Source organism: Mycetomoellerius zeteki, unplaced genomic scaffold (assembly GCF_001594055.1).
Source record: "Mycetomoellerius zeteki isolate Tzet28-1 unplaced genomic scaffold, Tzet1.0 scaffold96, whole genome shotgun sequence".
NCBI classification, from domain to species: domain Eukaryota; kingdom Metazoa; phylum Arthropoda; class Insecta; order Hymenoptera; family Formicidae; genus Mycetomoellerius; species Mycetomoellerius zeteki.
In genome coordinates, this window is record NW_017257999.1 from 1,293,934 (window position 1) to 1,319,165 (window position 25,232).

The following is a 25,232-nucleotide window of genomic DNA, read 5'->3' on the forward strand; positions in this document are numbered from 1 at the left end:
GCGCTACTCGTTTGAACTTATAAATAGCGTGTAATTAATCATTTGAGTTCTTACAATTTTGGATTTAATCGAAAAAAATAATAAACTTTTTGAAGAATCCTTTAAACTGCCGTCCAATCACGAAGATACTTCAGCGTCAGAATTAAACGGCAACGCCTTCTTCGAAGGCATTGGCATGCTATTGATACCAGCGTCGGATCACTTTTACATCAGTACCGACGCCGATGTTTTAGGTACATGTCGAAGTATAAAATCGGCTGCTCCAAAAAATCCATCGGGGCTCGATCGTGTAATCAAGTGTAATCTTTTACCTCAATGAATTAGCCTAATTATAATTACTTATTAATATTATATCATAGTTTTTCAAAAAAGTATTTGCGAAATGCTCGGAACATGAACTTTTTTCAAGAACGTGAAAAATAGTGTGTGATATAAAGCAAACGAGGTGTATCTTCAACGAAAATATATAAATAATAATAAACAATAAATATTAATAAAAACTAAGTTGCTATATGAATAAATACAGAAAATAACCAAATAAATAAAGAAGGGCCAAATATGCTTGAGAATAGATCTTGGTGTCTAGTAATATTTATATGTAAATTTTAAATACATCATCTAATTATGTAAATTGCGCTACGATTACTGTCAGATTTGAAACACAATCATAAACTGAAATTAAAATATCACAAATTAAATTGATTGTCAATTTAATAATGATGCTAATAAGCATCTTACATTATTGCGAAAAATATTAACCCAGCCAGGAGTTGTGTGATCTTAGAACCTCCCAATTATTCAGGGCGGGTGTCTTTTCTAATTCAACTGCTGAGGCATGTGATAATATTTCTCATAATAATTAATATATGTAACTAATATATAAAGAGAGAACATATTGTGCGAAAGGTCAACATACAATATATAAACAATAACTTAAACCAGAAAATGTATAATATGTTAAATCGAATAAGAGTAGTATCTTTAAAATTTATAAAATTAAAAATTATTTTTATACTTATAAAACCAAAGATATTTGTAAGCTTTACAACATTAAAATTATATTGTTTTGAAAGTATTTTCGTTTACATTTATATTAATTTTACAGAACTTATAGACAATTTTTCTAGAAAGAAATGATCAATTTCATCAAAACTTTAGTATTCAAAATAAAGAGAAAAAGAATGTATTGATATTATCACAAATAACTAACCTTGCTTTAACAAGTGATCATATTTTTCTTGGAAGTTATCTTGTGATTCGATGAGAAATGTGAGATGAAGTAAACGAAGAGAAATCTTCCTAGAAAACAGCTATCGTAAAAGGGAAACAAAAATAAAAGTCTATGACTTCCGGTTGAACGAATTCGACGATATTTATCATTGTAGAAACTTTGCCCACTTTTTCGAGTGCTATAAAAACGTACCATCGTGCATCGCATACAAAAAACACATAAAAAATGTTTTGTCAAAAGAACGACTATGTTGAAAAGTAGCAGCGTTATTCGTGATAAATTGAGACACGATGGTATATGAAATGAAGGGATTTACGAGAGGATACGTTTTCACGAATAGAATGTTGATGGAGATTGCTCGCTGAAGTACCGAGTCTGAACTATTTCACTCTCGCACGCGCGGTTTCTCCATAAACAATATGCGGCGGTGTTTGGTATTCTTGGAAGCCCGTAAGCGCTTCAATCACTCTGAAATTTTCCTTTGCTCATACTGCAAATTACACTCGCGAGCAGAGCAAACATGTGGTGCGCCCAAGCATTATCTATTCTTACATGAGTTTCCATCAATGTGAAAATATGATTAAAGATTTTAATGGAACATAAAATACACATGTATAATGGAGTTATATCAAGTTAGAGGTATTTTGCTATGATAATCAAAAACTAAAATTGCAAAATAATGCAATAATAATTAACAGGCTTTAATAGGTAAAATGAAAATAATTGAAAATTTTAAATATTTTCCTTTTTCAAACGTCGAATCGTTTCTCGTTATCTTTTTCTTTACATAAAAAAAAAACACATTTCATTTCATAGAATTATATTTGTAGAATTGTTTATGCGATAAGTAGTTCATAATTGTTCGATTATCTATTAAAAGTATCTGAATGATTAACTCAATTAATACCGATTAGCATTTTGAATATTATTTTCACAATTGTGTCGATTCTTGACACAAATGCGCGCTCAATTGCAACATCCTTGTCAGCACCTTTATTCGCGTTCGGAGAATGCACTCGACAATAATGGTCGACGGAACTATCTCGGGGGAATAAAGCGCGTTGTGGAACAAGAGAGGAATATAGAGACAGTCTGATACTTATGACACGCTTTCAGAACACAAGAAACGGGAGAAAAGGGGGATTTGATTCGTGACATATATCCTCGACGTTCTCTTCATCATTGATATCGATTTCTAGCAAAGATGGGCACGCCCGCGATATTCAATTGAAAGTACTCGTTCGTGCAGCGCAAACCAATGAAAATGGCAAGCAGCAGATTAAACGAAAGGCAAAAATTTACTTCGAAGACTAAAATGCGCATAAAGTTCGAACGCTAATTGCAAAGTTCTCGCATTTGTAAGGATTTTGAAGTAACATAAAGTGGAAGTAGAGATTAAATCAAGAATTTTTTACTAACAGATAAAGAGCTGAACAATTTGTAATATACTGACAATTGAAGAAAATAATTATAAATTGAAGCTGTAAAAAGCTAACTTTCTGAGATTTGCAATAAATTTATAACTATGTATTTATATCTCGAAACAAATTTATTGAAGCTGTATAAAGCTGTAAAAGCTTTCTGAAATTTATAACATAATTATTAAAACATATATCTCTCAAAGCAAACAACGTGGGAAAAATATATTTAATTAATTACGTTTGAAAATATATTGAGATAAAATATTACGTTAAATAACGCAGACCTGAATGCATTTTTTAGAATAATTTTTTTTCGTAATAATTTCATAAAATTGATGGAGTGTAAATGGCAACTGCACCGTTAAATCTATAGTGTCAAATTTAACTTAACATGAATCGCCACTGCTCCTACTTAATCATACCGTTATTTTATACTAAAACAATGGTTATATTTGATGCTTTAGAGTATCAATTTGAGATTATATAGTGTCAGTCAAATTGACACGATATAGTGTCAAATTTAACTATCGTTTTGGTAAAAAATATTGATATATTTAGTAGGAGCAGTGGCGACTCACGTTACGTTAAATTTGACACTATTAAGATAGATTTAACAGTGTGTTTAACAGTCATTTACGCATGTCAATTTGCTTCTCTTTTTCTTCTGACATTATATAGCGTCTCTATTTCGCTTATTTGCACAGCGGTAAATCGAGTGGATTTTGACGGACAGCGTATACCGAAAAATATATATATTCGGAATATCACGCGCGACAGGACTGTTCTCGCACGATGATAGACTGGGTGTCGATCGTACGTCACTCAAGGCGTCGATTCAGTGATTACATGTTTACCGTGCCGACCAAAATACGAAAACGTCGAAGGGTAAAGCGACACACCAATTCAATGCTGAATTCGCCCAATCGTGGCACAAATAATGCGATTTCGCGTAACTCCAAAAACGGCAGGGGTGTTTGTGAATGTTGCTGGAATCACGTAAGTTCGAACGCAAGTAAGCGTAATGTCGTTATCACGCGATTGGAGATTGCGTTTGTATTCACGTTTGCTTCTCTTGACCAATCAGAAAGGAACTGTCAACCAGCAGCTTCTACCTAATTGGTCAAAAGACGCAAATGTGAATGCAGACGCAATCTCCAATCGATAGTATCTATGATACGAGCATTAGACAGAATTAGATCAGTGCTGGGATTTATCTGCACATTTCAGCTGCTTTTCAATTTGGCTCCTGCCCCTTACTTCACCAATCGGCATTTAGGATGCGCGCAGGTTGGTGAAATAAGGGACAGGAACCAAGCTGAAAATCGGCCGAAATGTGCAAATAAATCTCAACATTGCTGATTAGATTATAACGACAGGAAAAATTATACATCAGTAGCAAGAAAGATTTCGCGATCGATCAGAGTTAAGAAAATTATATATCTCCTAATTATAGATAAACAGAAAAATATTAGAACACATCGCGACTACTGAAGCATTGTCCAAGCTGATCGTTAAGATTTTATTTATGTACTAAAAGCTAGAGTTGTTTTTATAGCCCTTTTGACGCGTGAGATAATAACTCAATGAAATTGTTTTCTTCTTGTTACAGAAAACGAGGTTTGATGGTACAGGGGTGGAGGAACAATTACCACCACCACCGTCGCCACCCCAACTGAAAGAAGCGGCTCAACTGGATGGAGTTCCCAGACTGAATTCAGTTGATCGTATCCTTCATCCAGATGGTATTCCGCACATTAGTCATGAGACGCTCAATAAGGTTAGTGTGTCAAGATAAAAAATATGCCAACTAACGATTAGACAAAAAGTAAATATACATAAAAAAATTTGCAAATTACGGAGCAAAATTTAATTTTCTACTTAACATGCATAGATTAAACATCTATTTATGTAAAATGCATTAAAAGTATCACAAGAGGAAGAGAGAGTTTGGTTTTCGCACCTTAAAATTTTGTCTTTTTGTTTAAAAATTTAAAATTTGCACAAATGGGACGAAATAATGAATTGGAAAAGTTGTTCATAAGGGTTGATGAATGGCGCATGCGTGCATGAGCTCGAAATATTCGCCATCTACATTTTCATTCCTGAAGATACTCACCCTTACCGCGGGATCGATGAACGCGGTTCTCCTGCGGTTGGTAACGGTTGGAAAATAAACCTTCCACGTTACCGAGTGCTACAACCATACTGGCAAACGTCAACAGATCATAAAATCTTAGAAATCTACATATACGCTTTATTCATGAAATTTCTAACATTTTTACGTATCGATGTAATCAGAATAAAAAACTATTGTCCAAAAACTCTCGTGAATTCCAACGATCTGAATTAAATTATAATTAGCTTCTGTGTGTGAAAATAAAAATAATAGATTTCGATTGATTCAGTACTTATAAATTCCCAATGAGAATCTTGATTTTATCATAATAGTTTCATCATTCAAATCTTGATTAAACAGTTAAGAATCATTATTCGCTAAATCACCCCTAGAAAAGTCTGGTGCACCCTCCGACAGATGGCAGAGACGACGCGAGGTCATCCCGGGATTCCCCGGAAGGCCGCGCGGTCTCGCTACGGTCTGTCACGTGGTAAGATCGAGGTCTGCATTATCCTGCCCCCGTTGACTGTCCGCAACACGTGGACAAAACAGTTCGGCCGCGACTTTGCAGCTCGTCGGCCTCGAGAGTCGGACATGCGACAGGGCTCGTAGGTGGGCGGTTCGGTCACGGTAGTTCCGGTGAATGTGCGGTGCATCGGTATGTTATCTGGTCCCGTTGAGACCGCGTGACCGCAAGAGTGACGACGAGAGTCCTACATACGACGGAGAGTCTTGAGGAGAGGGTGTTTCCTCACGTTGGACTCGACGTCCTTGGAAACTTGGGTGTGAAAAACCGAAAGGCATTATTGATCGCACTTCGTGGAGTGCAATGTTTTTCTGTCGTCAGCCGTGATCGATAACGAGGCCGATATAGAGCGAGATATTTCGCGGTCGTGTATTTGGATCGCTCGATAATCGGCGCGGAGTTAGGTACAGGAACACATCCGGATCGCCATAACGCCTACCGGTATTTAATTGTATATAAGCGGTGCCAACGAGCGCTGGGATGACCAATCGACTGGACCCATCGAGTTTTCCTGTGAATGCGTACAATTGTAACGGCAGCCTCGCTCGCGTATAAATAATGCAGGAATTAGGTTAATTAATTCGCCGTGCGTTATCACGTCGCCGCCATTTCGACCAAATGTAATTACATGGTTTTAATTACAGAAATTTAGTGAGCGTATATGATATTATTTAAAAATCGCCTATATAATCACGCTGTAATACATTCACATTTATTTAATATTGTTATTAGACGTTGTATTTATTAATAATATTTTATTGTATATTTCAAACTATTATGTTTTGCTTTAAAATACTTATCGATATTGAAAATATTTATCGATAGTCAACACTGAAAAAAGAAGTGTTTAATTTTAAGATATTAAAATATTTTATTCTCGTCTCCATTTTTTAAACACTTAAGGATGTTTTAGTTTTAAACTTTTTCAATAGACAAAACACTATGCGTTTTAAATCCAAACACGTAGTGTTTTGTCTATTGAAAAAGTTTAAAACTAAAACATCTTTAAGTGTTTAAAATATAAGGACGAGAATAAAACATATTACTTTTTACAGTGAATGTGCCGAAAATATAACGTATTATTTTTACTTTAAAAACTAATTTTTGGAAATTAACATTCAGAAACTTCAAAGGTGAAATTTCATTGAAATTTCAAAATTCTTCGTAGGCATTCCACAAACGATATTTATCGACGAGATCATTGATGTGTATTAAATTTGAATTCATTACATTCACTTCAGAAGGGAGAATCGTTAAATATAAATTATGCAGACGTGCAACACAATGCGAGATAGCATCGCGCGAAAATTCAATGCACCTGCGTCAGAGGAGGTGGGTCATATTTGTGAGATTAATAGACGATCACGAATTACGGGCGAATTGAAGCTGTGTGGGAAGAGACTCTTATTACTTCTTCTAAACGGCGGTCGTTAAGAAAGAATGAGGCGCGCATTCCGTGAATTGCATTGTATAATCTTCTTTACAGCACATCGTCTGGTATATGATGCGATTTATGCGTAAGAAAAAATGTAACGATATAAACGATATCAATCAAGGTTTTTTATTTAGCGTTGAATTGGTTTCTTGCATTGAAAACATTTATTTATCTTGTAACCGAGATGTTTTTCTTATCGCAATTTAGTATTATAAATACTAATATTTTTACGTAAAAATATCTGTCGGATGCATTAATCTTTTTATATTATTCGCGTAAATAGGAGTTGAATCTTACTTTATGCATGATATATATACATATATATGTTCTTTGGAAGCGACAGCTCATTAACAAGGAACTATTAAGCGCCTATTGATGTTTTCTAAAAGTATTTAATCGATCGATGAAAGTCTCTTGTACTGTACCGGTAGTTTGGAAGTACTTCGATAATTTCCTGCGAAACGATTCTATCCACGAGGCTTGCAAGTGCTCGCTAAAGACCAAGTTTTAGCTACTTAAGACAAGAAACACCGGTTATGTGAAGGTAACTACAAACTCGTCGCGCCAAGAGGGTCGTTTCAGCGTTATACATAATTTATGTTGTACGGTAAATTACCATCCCCATCATCCGGTCTAACACGACGGGTTCGTTACGCGAACAGCGCGATAATATTATTTTAGCCTAACAATGATGACGCATGAATTTCCAGTGACGCCTTTTCTTTCTTTTTTTTCTTACCGTTGTCTCTTCCACGCGAGCTCACCTTTTCCTTCTTCCCGAGTTCATCATGATTTATCGACGCGTTTTTTACGCGAATCTTTCCAATTGCGACGCCGCCGAATTGAGGCCAGGTGAAAGAGTATTCCAGACCGATATAGGGAAAAAAAGATGGAAAAAAGGAGAGTGCGTTAGATGCAAGAAGATTACATTAAACCTGTGCACGTATTAAATTTCATATTAACATAATGTAAAAAATTTTTCTGAAAATATTAGAAATAATTTTTATTTAAAAATCTAAATCTTAAGAATCTCATACTTATGTAAAAAATAGTTATATGTTTAGCGAAAAATGTTCAATCATCTTATTTTGTGCGAAAATATTATTAGTGAAAGTAATATATCTATTTTGAATGTACAGATTTAATATTCTCTGAAACATCATATGAAATTCTACTAATCTCGCAAAAAGTGTAGATTCAAAGAAACGGACTGAACATGAGGAAGATGAGGAAGATTAAGGTAGATGAGGGTGAGACAGTAGAATATGCTTCTCTCACTTCTTTCTTTTCCATGTATGATACCGTCCGATAGTCGACCTCTACGTGACCTAAAACGACCTAGATACTGCCTCCGCTGTTGCCTATTTTCCTGGCTTCTCGGTCAGCGAAACGTTCGACGATAAAAGTCACTTTCCTCGTGCCGTCGAGACCTGATTTTTAAGTCGGTGAAGTAACGGAAAATTTTCAATATCTTTTAATACCGTGAACGAAATTGCAGAAAAAGGCTATTTCAGACAAAAAGCCATAAATGTATTGCGATGATTTAATGCATTAAAAAATTGCAGGCGTTATTTAAAATGTTATAAGCATTTATTCTAGTCGGAAAAAGCATTGCAAAAATTGAGAATGAAAATTATTGAGTAAAATATTTGCGCAAAATTGAAGAATAAAATTTCACTCAGACTATCAAAATATTAATTCAATTGATTACTCGCATCAATTCATATTACGAAAGAATCAAACTGCTCGCGTTAACATAATTTGTCGGTTAACGATATCTGACAAATACATCACAGCTGATGACACTATGTTAATTTACCCCGATATTATCTCGATATTCAATTTAATTCCATACATTGTGTACCTATTATTATTAAAATCCTTCAATTAATTAATATCTGTATTGATATAACTGTATAAAATAATAATAAGCAAATAATTTATACCCCGGGTAAATTATCGCTGGGTATATGTCAAAGTGTCGTGAAACAGAAATGAGAATTCTTTCTCTTGTAAAATTACTGTGGAAAATCCAATTTTAATATTTTTTAACTATTTTATGTAAAAAGGAATTTTTCCAACATACTCGATTTTTATAGGCGACTACGTGCGTTGTATAATCGCGATACTAATTATTAATGTGCACGCGATGCGTGTCGTTCAGCGAGAAAATCACTGAAATTAGAGTATAACGAACTCTTTGCATGTCAAGCTCCATTTGACATTTACTTTGAGCATTCGAACGTAACATGTATGTGACAAAATATCATGGATTTAAATAATTATTTAATAACCACACGCAGTTATTTTTTATCGCGTGTAATTCCTGCGCACATTTCTCATAATTCTCGCGCGTACATGCAAAGTTTATAATTTTGTTGGCAATAACTCCTTGACATTTAATCTTATCGATTGCATTATACTCCCGATTGTTGCCGAAATGTTAAACGAAATCTTAGTATCCTTGGATTTTACATTATTTATCGTGAGCTACGAATATTCAAAATTATTTAATCAGTATGGATACAATTACAATTTCTTCGCGCGCTCACCGCATATGACAAATCAAAGAGATTCACGAAAACTCTGAGCAAAGTTAAATTGCAGGCTGACTGCAAATTGCAAATCAGCTTGCGATTGCTCGGCGAATTGTGATTTAAACGGAATCGTGCGACAAAATTAAATTACGATTCGCTGCGTGCATTTGATCGCGACACGTGTTACGATTGACTTAACGTGCCGGTTTACATTTTAATTTTCAATTTAATCGCGACTAATCCCTCCACGTAGTTGTGCAGATTAAGCTAACCAAAATTGCTGTTTGATGCGAGAAAATACGTCCGAATCAATTACATTTTTTATCTACAAATGAGAATCTTTTACAAAATCTTTTTAAGCGTAAAGGTAATTTAAGCGCTATCACGTTAACGTGATTTTAAATGTCGGCAGAAATTGAATACAGAATGTAAAATATGTCAGTTCCAACGGAATCAATGTGTATACATATTTATAGGAAAAAAATTAGGTTACTGCAGGACCGTACTGTGGAGCACGGGCAAAAAGAAAGATTTTTCCATTTTGAATATATTTAGTGGGACATTCTCGTGATACAAGTAAATGAATCGAAGGACTTCGTGAGACTCGTGACTTTGTGTTCAGTTGAGAACACGCGTGTCACGTACTTGGGAAGACGAGAATTCTGTTACTTGATATCGCGACACGAAAGCAAGAACTGCGGGCTTTCGTAACTCACAAGTGGCTCTAGCGTGACTTATGTCCAACCATTACTCTGCACTTTTTTTCGACCTCTTGACTTTTCCTTGATTATCGGTCCACGATGCACCTTTCGCGTACTTCGCTAAATGTAGAAATGGTATAATTAATCGTAATTATCTTATCAACTTATCAAATTATTTTAAAATAATTCTTTTGTGCGCATGAATTTTTCTTTTGAAAGTGTTCGAATAACAGTGTTCAGTTTGCTCATGAACACGCGTGTTTCGTTATGTAAAACGGAGATGGCAACTGCTGCTCGATATCGCGACATGAAAGGAATTTACACTTTGCAGCGAGGATTCTATTTCGAATATATTATATTATTTGAAATTCTTGAAAGTTTTGAACATCTAAAATTCTTGAAAGCTTTGAATACCTAGAAAACCTTTTCACAAAAGTATTTGAATATCTGAAACGTTGAAACGTTTCTAAAAGTAAGATTGCTTTTTATGACGTATATAAAATAAGTGATAAATTGAAATGGATAAAATATTATACACTATTAAATTCATAATGTTAAATTATATTTAATTATTTGAATTATTTTTAATAATTTCTATAGATCGCGCCACTGCTTCTCAGTTGTTAATTTAATTAAAATAAGAGTTAAACAATTTAATTCAAGAAATGTATTAAATTTAGCTTAAATTTAGTTTATTATTTAAGTGCATACATTAATATGAACGTTGTCTGCTTTGAGAAATTAAGCAATTTAATTACAGAAATGGAGCGATTTACATTTTGACACATGTAGAAGTTAAAAATAACAAAATGTTATTTAATTTAAGAAATTGGGTTATCATTATTCTTTTGATATCTAACAATGTAAAAGATAAAATATATTTTTACCATCTCTGTGAGTTCCATGCTTAAATAAAATATATATAAGAAATGAAATTTATAAAAAAACGTATATTAACATTAAACTACATGAAAATAATTAACTTATTTGTATCCGAAATATTATACATTAAACAACGTGTACAATATTTTTATTCTTCTTGCTGAAATTTAATCGAAAGCGTGGACGTTTTGAGTACAAGTAAGATTATCACGTTGTTTTTATGCCAGAAAAGTACAATTGACAATTGTACTTTCGTTCATGCCTCGTGAATACATCTTTTTCTTTTTCATCGGCTGTAAGTGTTCGATGAGATTGTGAGCGATACTTTTACGCTTCGCAAAACTAAATGAAAGAGTAAACATATACAATGGACGTTACATCTCGTTGAGTGCTGCATCAGCATAGAAAAATTTCCATTTAGTAATAACGATCCGCCAGCGATCAATGTTTCCATTGAGAATGATTTCTCTTTATATACAGAGACTATCGTATAAAGCGGCGTATTCTGGCAACCAACTGTCAAATGGCACACAATACAATGGCCACATTGTTCGCACCGGCTCACGCCATGGATGCTTTTAATTAAAAGCTTCCGCAATGATTTTCCACTTTCTCTCCTATTTCTCTCCTCATTTTTATTTATCTCTCTCTCTCTCTCTCCCTTCACCCTTCTCTCTCTCTCTCTCTCTCTCTCTCTCTCTCTCTCTCTCTCTTTTATTTTATATCAAGAGTGCTCTTGAAAGCGGTACAGTAGTAGACAATATCAATTCGAAACGATTGCAAGTGTCATTCCACTGAATTGCCCATGACTTCGTATTTTTCAGTGTAAACATTCCCAGACATTTATCGGAAACACTTGTAATTCGACTATTGTTCGCTAAAAACAATAGAATTCCGACCTGTTGTCTTACGGACGAGATATGCCATGCGAAATTTCATTTGGAACTAGCAAAGTTGACCGCGGAAATCGAATTTCACCCGGTAACTATTTGCCACGTGACGAAAATATCCACAATTTAAACTTTGAGAAAATTCAAGAGAGATCTGAGGTAAAGGATTAAGACACAAACAATAAGGAATTTTTGCAATAACGTGGATCCAAATACGGTAAACACTAAAGTCACGTTTCTTTTCTTAATCTTATTGTACGAGATTTTTACCTCTTGTCACGTTATATAATTGTTATCAGTTTGGTAAATTTTAAAACGCATTTTTGGTGTACGAATTCAGCTCCCTAAGAACGACAATTAACAATGTAATATTTCGCATTCCGCGAAAAACTCTTAGGGTGTACAGGGCAAAATCTCAATATAATAATGCTTTAAGATAAACCACTACAGAGAGCTTTACTTTGCGACAACTCTGAGAAGTAATATTCACGACGACGCGCCAACTTAAAGTAATCATTGTCAGCATGATGGAACGTCAGTCTCGGAGGCTCTCGCTACGATAACAATGCACTCGTCAGCGTCGAAGTGCTTTACGAGAGGTCGGCGGAATCCTCGAAAGGATTCCAACGGGATTGTCTCGGGGTTGCGGATGCGGCCTCTCGGGGGTGGATGCAGTTTTCGCGAGGTGGCGGTATGGTTCGCCCCGCCAGTCGCCGCGCAGTCGGCCGTACTGACACGAACATACGTACGTAGTTCTCTTCGCATGTATTGTAATACGGAACACGAATATACAGGATCGAATAGGTATATACGCTACGATACGTTTGTAAAAGGGAGAGAGAGCGAGAGAGAGAATGAGGACCACCTACACGTGGAGACGCACTTACACAGCGCAGCCGGCGATGTGCCCGCTAGTGTTCCAAGTGCTCTCAGTGACGTAGGTCAGTGTTCGCGACTACGGCCCAGATTAAAGCTCGCGCATCCTATCGTGGGAGGCGAGAAGGAGCGCCGTTGTCTCTCCGTATGTACGATACATGCAGCATCCGATCATGCAGAGGCGCGTACGTAAGATGTTCTCGCGCGAGAACGCGGCCGTTCATTACGAGGTATTTAAAGAGTGTCTCGCCTAATGTGCACGTGTGTAGCTGTGCTTGCAAGTGCACAATGTTGTGTATGCGTCCGTTCTCTCGCATTGCGATGACCGGACAGAGCCAAGCACTTCAACCACGAAGAGACTTTTTTCTTGTTCGGTAATTATCCCGCATTTCTTTCCGCGCGTTGATCGCGTCCTTCTTTTTGATTAATCGTTACGGAATTTTAAATTTATTTTGAGAAATGTAACATAATGTTGATACATTGCTCAATCAGCTTACTTTTCTTTCTCGTGTCGTATTTATGTTACGAGATTAGATGATGATACTTTTTGAAATAAAATTCGATCTCTCTTTTCGATGATTTATTAACTTTTTTGTTATCTCAGAAATTAAAAAGCGATTATAACACTATCCGACACGGATTTTAGACCATGCACGGAACCAAGTGATTCATATTGATTTTTTGTCGCTAAAAACGAATCCGTAAATGAAATTGCTCTATCACGTCATATTTTCGAGAAAATTGAATCTAAAAGTGCAAAAAATTGCATTTTTTGTTATTTTTGAACTAAGATTTTAAAAAAATGTGACATGATAGAGCAATTTCATTTATGAATTTATTTTTAACGACAAAACTCTATAAGAGTCACTTACTTTATTGACTGCTTTATGCAAGAAGCTATATAGTTACAATGAAAAGGAGTGCATAACTTATAAATCCTATTTATACTTTATATCTACGATATAAATTATATTGTAGATATAAATATAACACTTTAAGAACAACTTATGCAACTTGAATAATCACTTGTTATTTTGTATTTTTTTTACAATAAATAGGATGGCGGAAAGATAATGCAATGTAGTACTTATATACATCTTTTTTTCCATAAAATCCCCTAACTGTTTCTTGCAGTCGCCAATAAAGCAGATGACTCTTATAGATTTTTGTCGCTAAAAATGAATTCGTAAATGAAATTGCTCTATCACGTCACATTTTTTAGATATTTCAGCTCAAAAGAATCCAAAAATGTCATTTTGACGCCTAGTATCAATTTTCTCAAAAACCTGACGTAGAGCAATTTTATTTACGTTTTCAGTGACCAAAAATTTATGAGAATCACTTGATTCCGTTCGTTTAGAAAAAAAAGTTTAAATTTGTCGGACAGTGTAATTATTAATTATATCTATTATCATATATTATTAACAATCTTAAAGAATAAATTTTAAAACATTTATAGACAAAAAATGTAGAAAAATGTTCATGTAATATAATTGTATTCTTGCAATCTACCTTATGTAACAAGTTCGTATAAGCAAATGGGACTTATCTGAATGCCTTTTTGCGGCTATAAAATTTAAATTTCAACATCAGAATACATACGAACTTCTACTCGAGAGTGAAAGATTACTTTATGTAGAGATTCAAGATTTAGTTGTCTTAGGATAGTCAAATTCGGAAAAAAGTTTGAAATTCTCGCATTCCCAGTTTTATTTGTCATCGTGAAACAATTTTTGCACACATTGCTATAACGATCTCATTAACAAATTAATTTGCACTGCAATGTTGACCTTCACTTGTTTATCATTGCACATATTGCCGTTCGATTCTGATTATCGTCAAAATATTTAGCCAATCGATCTCTCATCATCAAGTTATCGATATTACTGTCGCGTAACACGTATCTAGCGTGTACCATGCGAGAAATACAGAAACGCACGTGTCAAGACTACGTAATGATTCACAAACGTTGTGTCGATCACGCGCAGCTAGTGATGCAGGTCAGTGTTCGTAGCGACGGCGCATTTGGAAGACGCATTTATACTTTATTGAGATTCGCATCGCGAATGCGAATGCTTGAGTCTGTGCCAATTAATTCCGGCAAGTTAACATGGTGAAATTGATTGTTTAACCTCAATAATTAAATTAATCACTTCAAAGAAAGTTTTCGAAAAATGTTAATTTTGATCAAATCAATCCTAACAGAATGAAGTGCACTCACTCTCCTCTTCTCTCGGTTCGTACATTTCAATTTAAGATGCAACTTTCCAGCGAAATATTTATTTACTTTAATTTTATAATTTTATTCCGTTTTGTATTACGTTTCTTCGACGAACGATATCGCCTTATCAGGGGTCTAGAATAAATTTCTGTTTATTCACGTAATTTATTTATTGGAACAAAATTGAGTTTGCGACAGAATTCAATTAAAGCACAACGTAATTCGCCAAATGTATCTGTTCGCACAATACAAGTAGCGTTGTGAAACAGTCTAACGAGGTCGCGTAAATAAACAGGCGGTGTCTGCGTTAGCTGATAATAAACTTTGAGGCAATAGAGAGATAACGATGTTAATATCGTTGGTATTAACGACGTGTTTCACCATTGTGTTTCGCCATCGCGATTTGTCGAACAACGAGCACGTGGCATTTATTATTAGAATGTTCATCTCGACCGCGGAAGACGTGATTTCCTGCGATATTCATGCAGGTGTTTCGCGAATCGCTAAGACGCAAATCGTATGGTACGCATACGCACGTGCACGACGGATGTGTCTCGCGCGAGATGATTATGCATTTATACCTCGTAGAAACGCATCTTCGTAACCTGAGTGAAGAATATCGCGACGATAAATCATTCGCCACTAAGAAACTCGAATTGAGTCAATGATTCTTCTTCGAGAACAGCTGGCATTCGGAGGCCAATAGATCGAAATTGGACATGGCATGTTGATTACGCATAATTGCAGTGAGATAACAGAAATGCCATTGATGCTTATCTTCTCTTATTATTCTGTTTCCAAGATATATTCAACAAGATAGAAACCCACTTTAAATAGTTTACGATATAGTTTATCGTAAAAGTCTGTCTACAATTTTATGTGCGATTATAATACGAAAAATATTTGAAGAATCAGAAAATATAAACATATAAGTTATATACTAGAATATATGATATGCTGTATAAGACGTACCAAAGCGAAGTTATTATAGGTGCCATCTTTTTAATTTTTCAGGAAAAGAGGAAATTTTAATTTAATTACTTAGAAATTATCGTTTCAAGAATTCCACAAAAATTGCCGTAATAACTGAAGATATAAGTAATTTCTGCAACAATTTTTTAATTAAATTCACAAGAATAGAATTTTTTAATTAAATTCTGTTTAAAAAAATTGTGTTAAAATGATTAAAATTTTAAAACGTCGTAAGTCCAAATAAAACGTAAGTGAAAATATAAGTCTTGCTAAGTTATGCTAAATATATTACTTACAGTAATTAAGATCAAAAGAATATTAATATATGATAGAACACAACACTTACAATCCATTTATACAATAAATTTTGCACAATTTTAGCATTTACAACTTTTTGTTATGGCACGTTTCAGATCATAAATATACATGATACATAAATAATAAATATTATTTTGAACTTTGACACGAATTATAAATTGTTTAAAGTAATTTTTTAAAATATTTTCGCTCTCAAAAATGAATGTGCATACAGATTTATGATTTGATATTTATAAAACAATTTTGACGTGGGTATCTTTTATTCTTGTGAATATCCTTTTTGTATTTGGAATCAAGCTAAAAAAAAAAAACGAATGACATTGTGAACTATTTTTAAAGAAATACGGACGACGAGGCAGTGCAAATTTAGCATTGTGTCTGTATGCAAAGGTTTCGTAGCATCCATCGAGAACATCTGATTGAATAATTCAAATCATTTATCGATCCCGTGGTGGGAAAGGATCGTCCTCATAACTCTTCCTAGAGAACTCTTGAAGTAGTAATGGAAGGTACCTGTGCGCATTTGTACGCGAGTTCCGGCTTTTGCCGTCGCGTTTGAAACTAGCGAGAAAATCGAGGAGAAAATCTTGTCGAAGTCATAAAATTTGCAACTTTATGAATATACCGGCGATATTATCGCGATTGTGAGTTTTCAATCGAACCACCGGGTCGCGTTCGAGCAGCTCGTGCGTGGTATCGACCAACTTCCATGGCTTCACCAGAGCGAGCTACAGATCTGTGATTTATATGTGGGAGTGTCCGTTTATCGACTACTTGGGATAATAGCACAGCTATAGACGATCTTGGCATTTAACCTCTTTGGATTTCCTATTATTTGTTCATTACATGACTTACAAGAACAAATCGGTTATTGCTATCGTGACATAATTTCTTATTGAATTGTCAGAGAATTGATTAATGATTAACTTAAAAAAAAAAGACAGAATAAGTTTCTCATAAAACTTTTTATAATGTTTAATATACATATATTACGACTTTAATATAAATTTAGTATTGAATTCTATTGAAACGAACTTGTCTGGTGCCAATTTAGAAGGAAAGGAATTGTGTTAAGAGTTAATAGATCAATCTACATCCTGAAGCTACTGAATTAGATAGTCAATATCTAGACCTGAACAGACAAATATTTATTTTGAAAGAGAGACTTTGAAAAAGAGAGGAATTGCAATATATCTAATGAATTTTAAAAACGTATTTCAAATATTTTAACCTATAAACTACCCTCATTTATTTAGTCTTGAGTAATGAACGATCTTATCGTTTTTCCTTTGAGTTGCGATGCATACCTTAATTTATTGCGAAGGCGAATCGTTTATCATGCGCATGATGACCGTGTTTTATACGACTTTAAAGTACGTGAGAAAATGCACGATAATTAAAGTCACCCCGTGGAAAATACGTTTTTTTGCTGCGAAGTCCTCGCTGTACTTTCCATAATTACAGCACACGCGGAAACTTTGTATTAATAACCTTAAATTCTCTTTGCGACCGTTTCTCATCGTATACTAGACAAATATCGTGCGAATATATCTCTGAAGTACATATTTTTTTATAATGCATGCGAAGAAGGTCTAGAATGTTGAATATGGCAGCATTAATCTCTATTATTTTCTGTACCATCCGGGATTTGTAAATTATAAATTTTTGTCAGACGATTAGAGTGAAAAAGAGGGAAATAATACTCATGAAAAAGCACTCCTAAATTAAAGTCGCCAAATTATTTTAAAAAGATAGAGAGAGCTTTAATTCATCATGACACTCTCCAATTACCGTTATTCAGACAGTCCAGTCCATATTCATGTTTCATCTATATATCCCAAGTCTATGTTCATGTATGCATATATAGAGACGGTCAATATCGATTGCACTTATTGTATCCGGAGTCGCGATAATGACCGATAACATAGTCGTCGAAGTTTCGAGCGCGGTGACCCAGCTGTGCAAGTTGTCGAACCAACTTCTCGTTCGTTTCTCTTCCGTTTTTCTCTTTTACGATGATAACGAACTGACGTTAACTCGCGTATTAGTTCACATACACTAATTAGCGGAATAACAGGAAACTAGCGACTGTAGTCTTTCACGACAAAGATCTCCTTTTATTTGTACTTTATCTTCTTGTCTTTTTGTTTAATCTTTATGTGAGATATCAAAATTTATAATTAATTGCGATTTACTGTCTCATTCATGTAGAACTATCGTATATCTTATTTTTATTACCTTATCTTTATTAACTTTAATAAATCATACCAATCTCTACACTGAAAAAAAAGATTGACTGCTGCAGTAAATTAGATGGTAAAATATGGCATAGCATTTTTAATTAGTTGCAGCAGTCAATTTTTGGTTGTGTTAGTCTATCGAAATTCTATACTGACATTGCAGATAGGCTAACGCAACCAAAAATTGGCTGCTGCAACCAATTAAAAATGCTATGCCATATTTTACCATCTAATTTGCTGCAGCAGCCAATCTTTTGTTCAGTATATGCGCTTCATAACAAACAAGAAGATAAATCTAATATTAACCTTTAAATTGATAGGTGGAGTACTCAGAACATCTCAAACAAACTTTATTTTTATAGTTACATTTTTTAATAGTATATATAGAGTTAAACTTGCATTATATTTATATTCTTATAAAAATTTTTACTTTATAGAAGAGAATGTAAAAATAATGAACTTTAAGATTTTTAGATAATACTTTTTATTTTTCTTTTCTTGAATAAAGTTTTTAAGATAACTATGCGTAGGATACTGTATTATTTACTTAAAAATTAAAAATTAAACAAGTTATCAATAAACTTTAAGAATAAGCTGGATTAACGATCGAAAGTTAATATCATTATCGCGAATTAATCATTTATTTTTTACGATAAAAAAAACCTTTTAAAACGGACGTGTACAGATATTTTTCAATTAGTGAAATTCACGTGAACTATTCCAATATCCATTCTACCGACGTCAGAAGTTACGTCGCGTTTACAGTTGAGTAATTAAAACAACCGCGTCGATTAGTCCTCTGTCTGCGGCAGACAGGCGCGATCCATTCACATTTGGGGAAACATCGATTAGTTTTGCACGCGTACAGAGGAACCTCCGTTTGCAATCAATTTGTTTGCAACTTAATTTACGCGCGTTTACGAGCAATATATATGGTAAGACATATGAGATAGTCGTCGAATTTGACATTCGTATTTTAACGAGAAACAGAAACTGGTTTATTTTCTTAATTTATTTCTCACATATCAAAGACGAAAATATAGAAATAGAACACAATTTTAGAATTAAAAACCTTTTGACATTTACTTTATTGTGGAAAATATTTGTCTAATTTCAGTCTCTTTCGATTGATCTTTGAACTAATTTGAATGTGCACTGTAAAAAATAAAATGTTAATTTTAACTTGTAGTCGTATAGTGGACTTTCTGAGATATGCAAAAATGTTAAAATTAACACAAAAATATTAATTTTAACATTTTTACATGTCTCAGAAAGTCCACTATACGACTACAAGTTAAAATTAACATTTTATTTTTTACAGTGTATAATTAATTAAATAATGGCTTCTCGTTTTTAGCATTCCCAATATTGCAATCTATCGCGGTTGTTTATGGCAATGAAAGAATGTACGGTGTAAATAAAAGTTAGGCCACGTAGAAGAAATATCTAGTTAACTGAACCGTGGACTGAGCGAAGCGATGCGATGTCGACGGATGGTGGCCATTGCTGTTGTTGCCGGTAACTCGATTGCATTTCCGTCAGGTGCACATTGAACCAAATGCACCTTGAAGAACGTATTGTGTCGTTCTTCTTTTCTGTCAAGAACTCGATTTCATTTCGTTGTTCAGTAATACGATACACATTATACGCTTAAATTGCTTTCGTTGGCATCGGTCTCTCTCCAAACTTTAAGATCCCAAATTATTCAAACATATATACTTATTTGCATTTTTTAAATTTTTGTCAGAAAAAAATTGACTTAATTATTTCTTTAATTAAATAAAAATTGATTATTTAATTAAAGAAGTTTGCATAATTTTCATGCACTTCTTCGCTAAGTGACACTTTAAAGGAAATAACTATAATTAAGTTATTGTTTACGAATCATGCTAATGAATTGCGCTGCAATTTACGAAGAAACGAGAAACGATTATGTAACAAATTACTACGGCACGTATAAACTACTAACTGAAACAGTTTAAAAAATACCGACCAATTAGTGGCAATACGCTAAAGAGAAACTTGTGCGTAACTGAACTAAATCCAAATAGGTTGTTGTTGAAAAAATGCGGTACAGATAAAAAGAATAATGGAGTGGAATAATTGTTTCTGCGACCGGGGAGAAACATAATATTTTAAAAGTATTTATATGGTATTTGAAAAATATTCGATTTGTTAGATTAATAGAATCGATGTAAAAATAAATTTGTATGTTTTTGTTTTTAAAATATGATCGCGTTTTGCAATATTTCGAGATCAATCTGTACTTTATTCGAGAGGTATTGCAGTTTCCGATGTATATGCGATATGCAACTGTTGAGAATTCCTTCTATACCGACTTCTGTACTTCGGTAAACACCGTTGCTATCAGATGTCGTCCCATGTTTCATTACAAGCCGCTGAAAACTCTCCGCAGAGGAGAAGAGTGACTGATTCAAACAGCTATTTGAGTTTAATAAACCCACGCGAGCTCAATATACTGTGAACATCTTAGTTCATATATATTCACAAATACACACATTTTTGTAATCATAGTCTCACAATGATATATCATTCGATACACTTTTAATGATGATTTTGTGATAAACTCTTGACATAAGGAATTTAGTTAAAAAATTGGAAGCCACGTCAAGAATTTATTACAAAGTCATTAAAGTGTATCGAATGACATCATTATGATTTTTCCTAAAATGACTTGTAGGTATTTGATGTTATCTTAATTTTATGATGATTTTGTGTTATACTTGGGACGCAATAAATAATTAAGAAAAGTCAAAGCAAAATATTAAAAAAAAGTTTAATTTAAAAAAATAAGAATGTAGAAAATACGAAAAAAATTATATATAATTATATAAAATTAAATAAAACTATATATAATTTTATATATTTGTATGTAAAAAATGGACGTATTTTATATATAATACCACTTTCTCTAATGTTTTATATGTGCTCCACAACAAAAAACGCGGAATGCAATTGTAACGAGGATAAGTGATCAATATTCCGCAAGTGACAAATAAATAAATATATAATAAATTACCTTTAGTTGCTCCGCCGTTGCCTGATGCCTCCCAGGCCTCCTTTATCTTTCCGATGTCTCCGTGGCAGCTTCCTTGTTGCACCAGAGCACTCGCGAAAACACGATCGCGCACTGATTATCAGAATACAACAATCGCGCGATACTTTATACGGCATTCCCAATATTAATCCCGATCCGCACTTTATAACATAACGAAATAATATCGCGTGAAAAAACGATTCAATGAAGCTGAGACTCGCTTTCTCGTCGGCAGTCCTTTTGTCTCTCCGTGATGCTTTTTCATTACGTTCACGCACACTCGCGCAAATGAGATTATAATCACGCATTGATGAGCTACGAATCGCGACAATCGCGCGACACTCTGAACTCCCGAAAATTAATCACTTCGTAATAACGTGGATCAACACGAAAGATTCGATCGAAGCTACGATTCCGCTTGATCTCGCGACATTCCGTGAATTAGAGGACTAGACGCAACGAACTAACCTTCCGACTGATGGCGCGATGTAGAGAAAAGCGCGGGATTGACGCGCGACGATACGCACATAACTTCAAATCATTCGCGATCCCCCTCGGAACGACGCGCGGTTATCCTTGGCTCACCTCAACCGAATTTTCTTACATTTCCAGCATTTTAAGTTTAACAAATAGTATATGCTCGCGTTCAGAGTCGATTGTCCCTTGTTATAAGACGAACGAACATGCGAATTAAAATCGAGGATAAATATCCACGCGAAATGTAATATTCAAAAATTTGTCCGTTGCCTTGTCGACAAAAGCGCTAGACTTCGTTGGAACAATCTCATAAGACAAGTGTTTCAAGACATTACCGAATTTATACTACCGAGTATCGAAACACAGGGTTAATTACGACAGTATTGACTAATTAAGCACGTTATAGATCCCGAATTTCGGAATCTCTCTGGTACTTGCGACGTTCTGTGAATAACGAAAAATACTGAACATTGTCGCCAACTTCGTTCTGATGCTGTGCGGTATGACGTGAATCGAGTCACATAATACGTTCAACTAGCAGTGCGTTCCGAAAATATATTGATAATACCGAAAGTCTGTGAGTTCACGGCATGTATGCTATAGATTATATTCAGAATTATTATCAGGATTACTGTACATTTTGTACATTTTGAAATAAACTCAAGAACTCAACAAATTAATCGAAAATATTAATTTTCAACATGTTAATATGTAAATTTAATTACGAACTAAAAAAAGCAATTGAAGCGCGATATAAGATCTACTCGAATGCAAGGAGCACATTTAAAAAGAGATATACTACAAAGACAATTCGTAATCTTATTTTTTCGTGAATAAATCACGCGAAATATTCACCTTGACGAACGCTCGTCTCTCATGATAAACTCGCGAATCGTAGGATACCTAAATAATCGTACGGATTGAAGAATCATTTTCAATTTTTCTCATACTTCTTGCGGTTCGAGGGATAACGATACGACGATACACCAAGCGATCCGAGCCGTTGCGTCTTGCCTGCTCGAACCTCATCGCGCGAATGATAACAAGAGGAGCATGCGACGCGACAAACCTAAGGTGTGAACGCGCCCTTACTCACTCCAACGTGCTTGGTAGAGTGAGTAGGAGCTACGGTAGGAGCATGTTGGAGCATATTGGAGTTTGCGACGCGACAAACCTAAGGTCGCGGACGGTCACCGCGAAAGTTTACTATAGCGCGCTACGTCATCGAGTTCCGCGTAAAATGACGCATGACGTCGCTATTTATTTCACGCCCTCTGTAACGAACGCGCCATTCAAACAATTACTGCGTATACTGTCGCATATTTCGCTCTTCGTTTTGCGAATACTAACCCTTAGTACACACCTTAGTTTTTGGCATCCTTGCTTAATTAATCGATATTGTCATAATTAACTCCGTGCTTCGATACCCGTTAGTATAAATTCGACATTACATTTCGGCAATGTCTTGAAACACTTGTCTTATGAGATTGTTCCAACGAAGTTTAGCGCTTTTGTCGACAAGGCAACGGACAAATTTTTGAATATTACATTTCGCGTGGATATTTATCCTCGATTTTAATTCGCATGTTCGTTCGTCTTATAACAAGGGACAATCGACTCTGAACGCGAGCATATACTATTTGTTAAACTTAAAATGCTGGAAATGTAAGAAAATTCGGTTGAGGTGAGCCAAGGATAACCGCGCGTCGTTCCGAGGGGGATCGCGGATGATTTGAAGTTATGTGCGTATCGTCGCGCGTCAACCCCGCGCTTTTCTCTACATCGCGCCATCAGTCGGAAGGTTAGTTCGTTGCGTCTAGTTCTCTAATTCACGGAATGTCGCGAGATCAAGCGGAATCGTAGCTTCGTTCGAATCTTTCGTGTTGATCCGCGTTATTACGAAGTGATTAATTTTCGGGAGTTCAGAGTGTCGCGCGATTGTCGCGATTCGTAGCTCATCAATGCGTGATTATAACCTCATTTGCGCGAGTGTGTGAACGTAATGAAAAAGCATCACGGAGAGACAAAAGGACTGCCGACGAGTAAGCGAGTCTCAGCTTCATTGAATCGTTTTTTCACGCGATATTATTTCGTTATGTTATAAAGTGCGCATCGGGATTAATATTGGGAATACCGTATAAAGTATCGCGCGATTGTTGTATTCTGATTATCAGTGCGCGATCGTGTTTTCGCGAGTGCTCTGGTGCAACAAGGAAGCTACCACGGAGACATCGGAAAGATAAAGGAGGCCTGGGAGGCATCAGGCAACGGCGGAGCAACTAAAGGTAATTTATTATATATTTATTTATTTGTCACTTGCGGAATATTGATCATTTATCCTCGCGACAATTGCATTCCACGTTTTTTGTTGTGGAGTACATAAAATATTATAAATTATTTGGAGGACTTAAAATGTTCATTAAAATATTTATGACATTTAATGTATATATTTATAAAATATTTCAATGTATTAAAATTTTATCTATAATTATTTTGATTATTTGGATAAAAATTAGAGATTCTTACATTTTTGTTAAACTTTGTAAGAATTTATATCTCAAAAAAGTTTTCTGAAATTGTTTTTTCATATATCCGATTAAAATTAGATATAACGAAATAAAACTAAAAGCAAATAAAAGAGAAGTTTGAAATAAGTATATTTTTGTCAGACGTCTATGTGATTACTAATGCAAAAAAATAACTTTATTAAAATAAATTTTTATGCAAAATTTTCGAGTATTATTTTTTTAAAAATTTAAAAATAAAATTTATTTTTCATTGTTTGTATAGTGCAAAAATCAACTGCATTCAATTTAGTGGAATAGATTAAAAAAGAAATAAAAAAGATAATTTAGTCCATATTAGTATCTTTTCTAATTAAATAAAACGTTAAATAAATGAAATGTATCATATATATTTGTATAAAAATAACTTTAACATCTTATTTAACTTTCATCGCTGTCACCATTTATAATAATATTTTGGCATCATTCTTTAGTCAACGTAATATTTACAATCCAATGTCAATTAATCGCAACATTCAAATATGTCAAAAAAGAGGAAAAGATGTGTTTTTCTCGATTTTCATTTTAACGCGATTGAATGTTAAGTAACTATACAGGGTGTTTCCAAATTAAATGGCAAAACTTCGGGAGCGTGTAGAGGAGTAAAAAACTAAGAAAAAAAGTCCTATAGACATATGCTCCTTTTTGCTTTGTTTCGCAGGAAATCACGAAAAAAGAAAAAAATATATTTAATTTATTATTTTAATTATTTTATTTATAAACTTTTTAATGAAGATTTTGTTCGAAATGTGCACCTCTTGCAGCAA

At 34.4% G+C, this 25,232-nt stretch overlaps 1 protein-coding gene across 9 annotated transcripts in view; it reads left to right on the top strand.

The window, feature by feature from the left end:
- dlg1 (MAGUK family member discs large 1) overlaps positions 1–25,232 on the top strand; it is a 327,809-nt gene that overhangs the window by 88,177 nt on the left and 214,400 nt on the right. For all 9 annotated transcript variants that reach the window (XM_018460681.1, XM_018460682.1, XM_018460684.1 and 6 more), the window contains one exon: positions 4,262–4,429. In XM_018460681.1, coding sequence (XP_018316183.1) covers positions 4,262–4,429 — 168 coding nt within the window. The remainder of the gene's footprint in view (positions 1–4,261; positions 4,430–25,232) is intronic.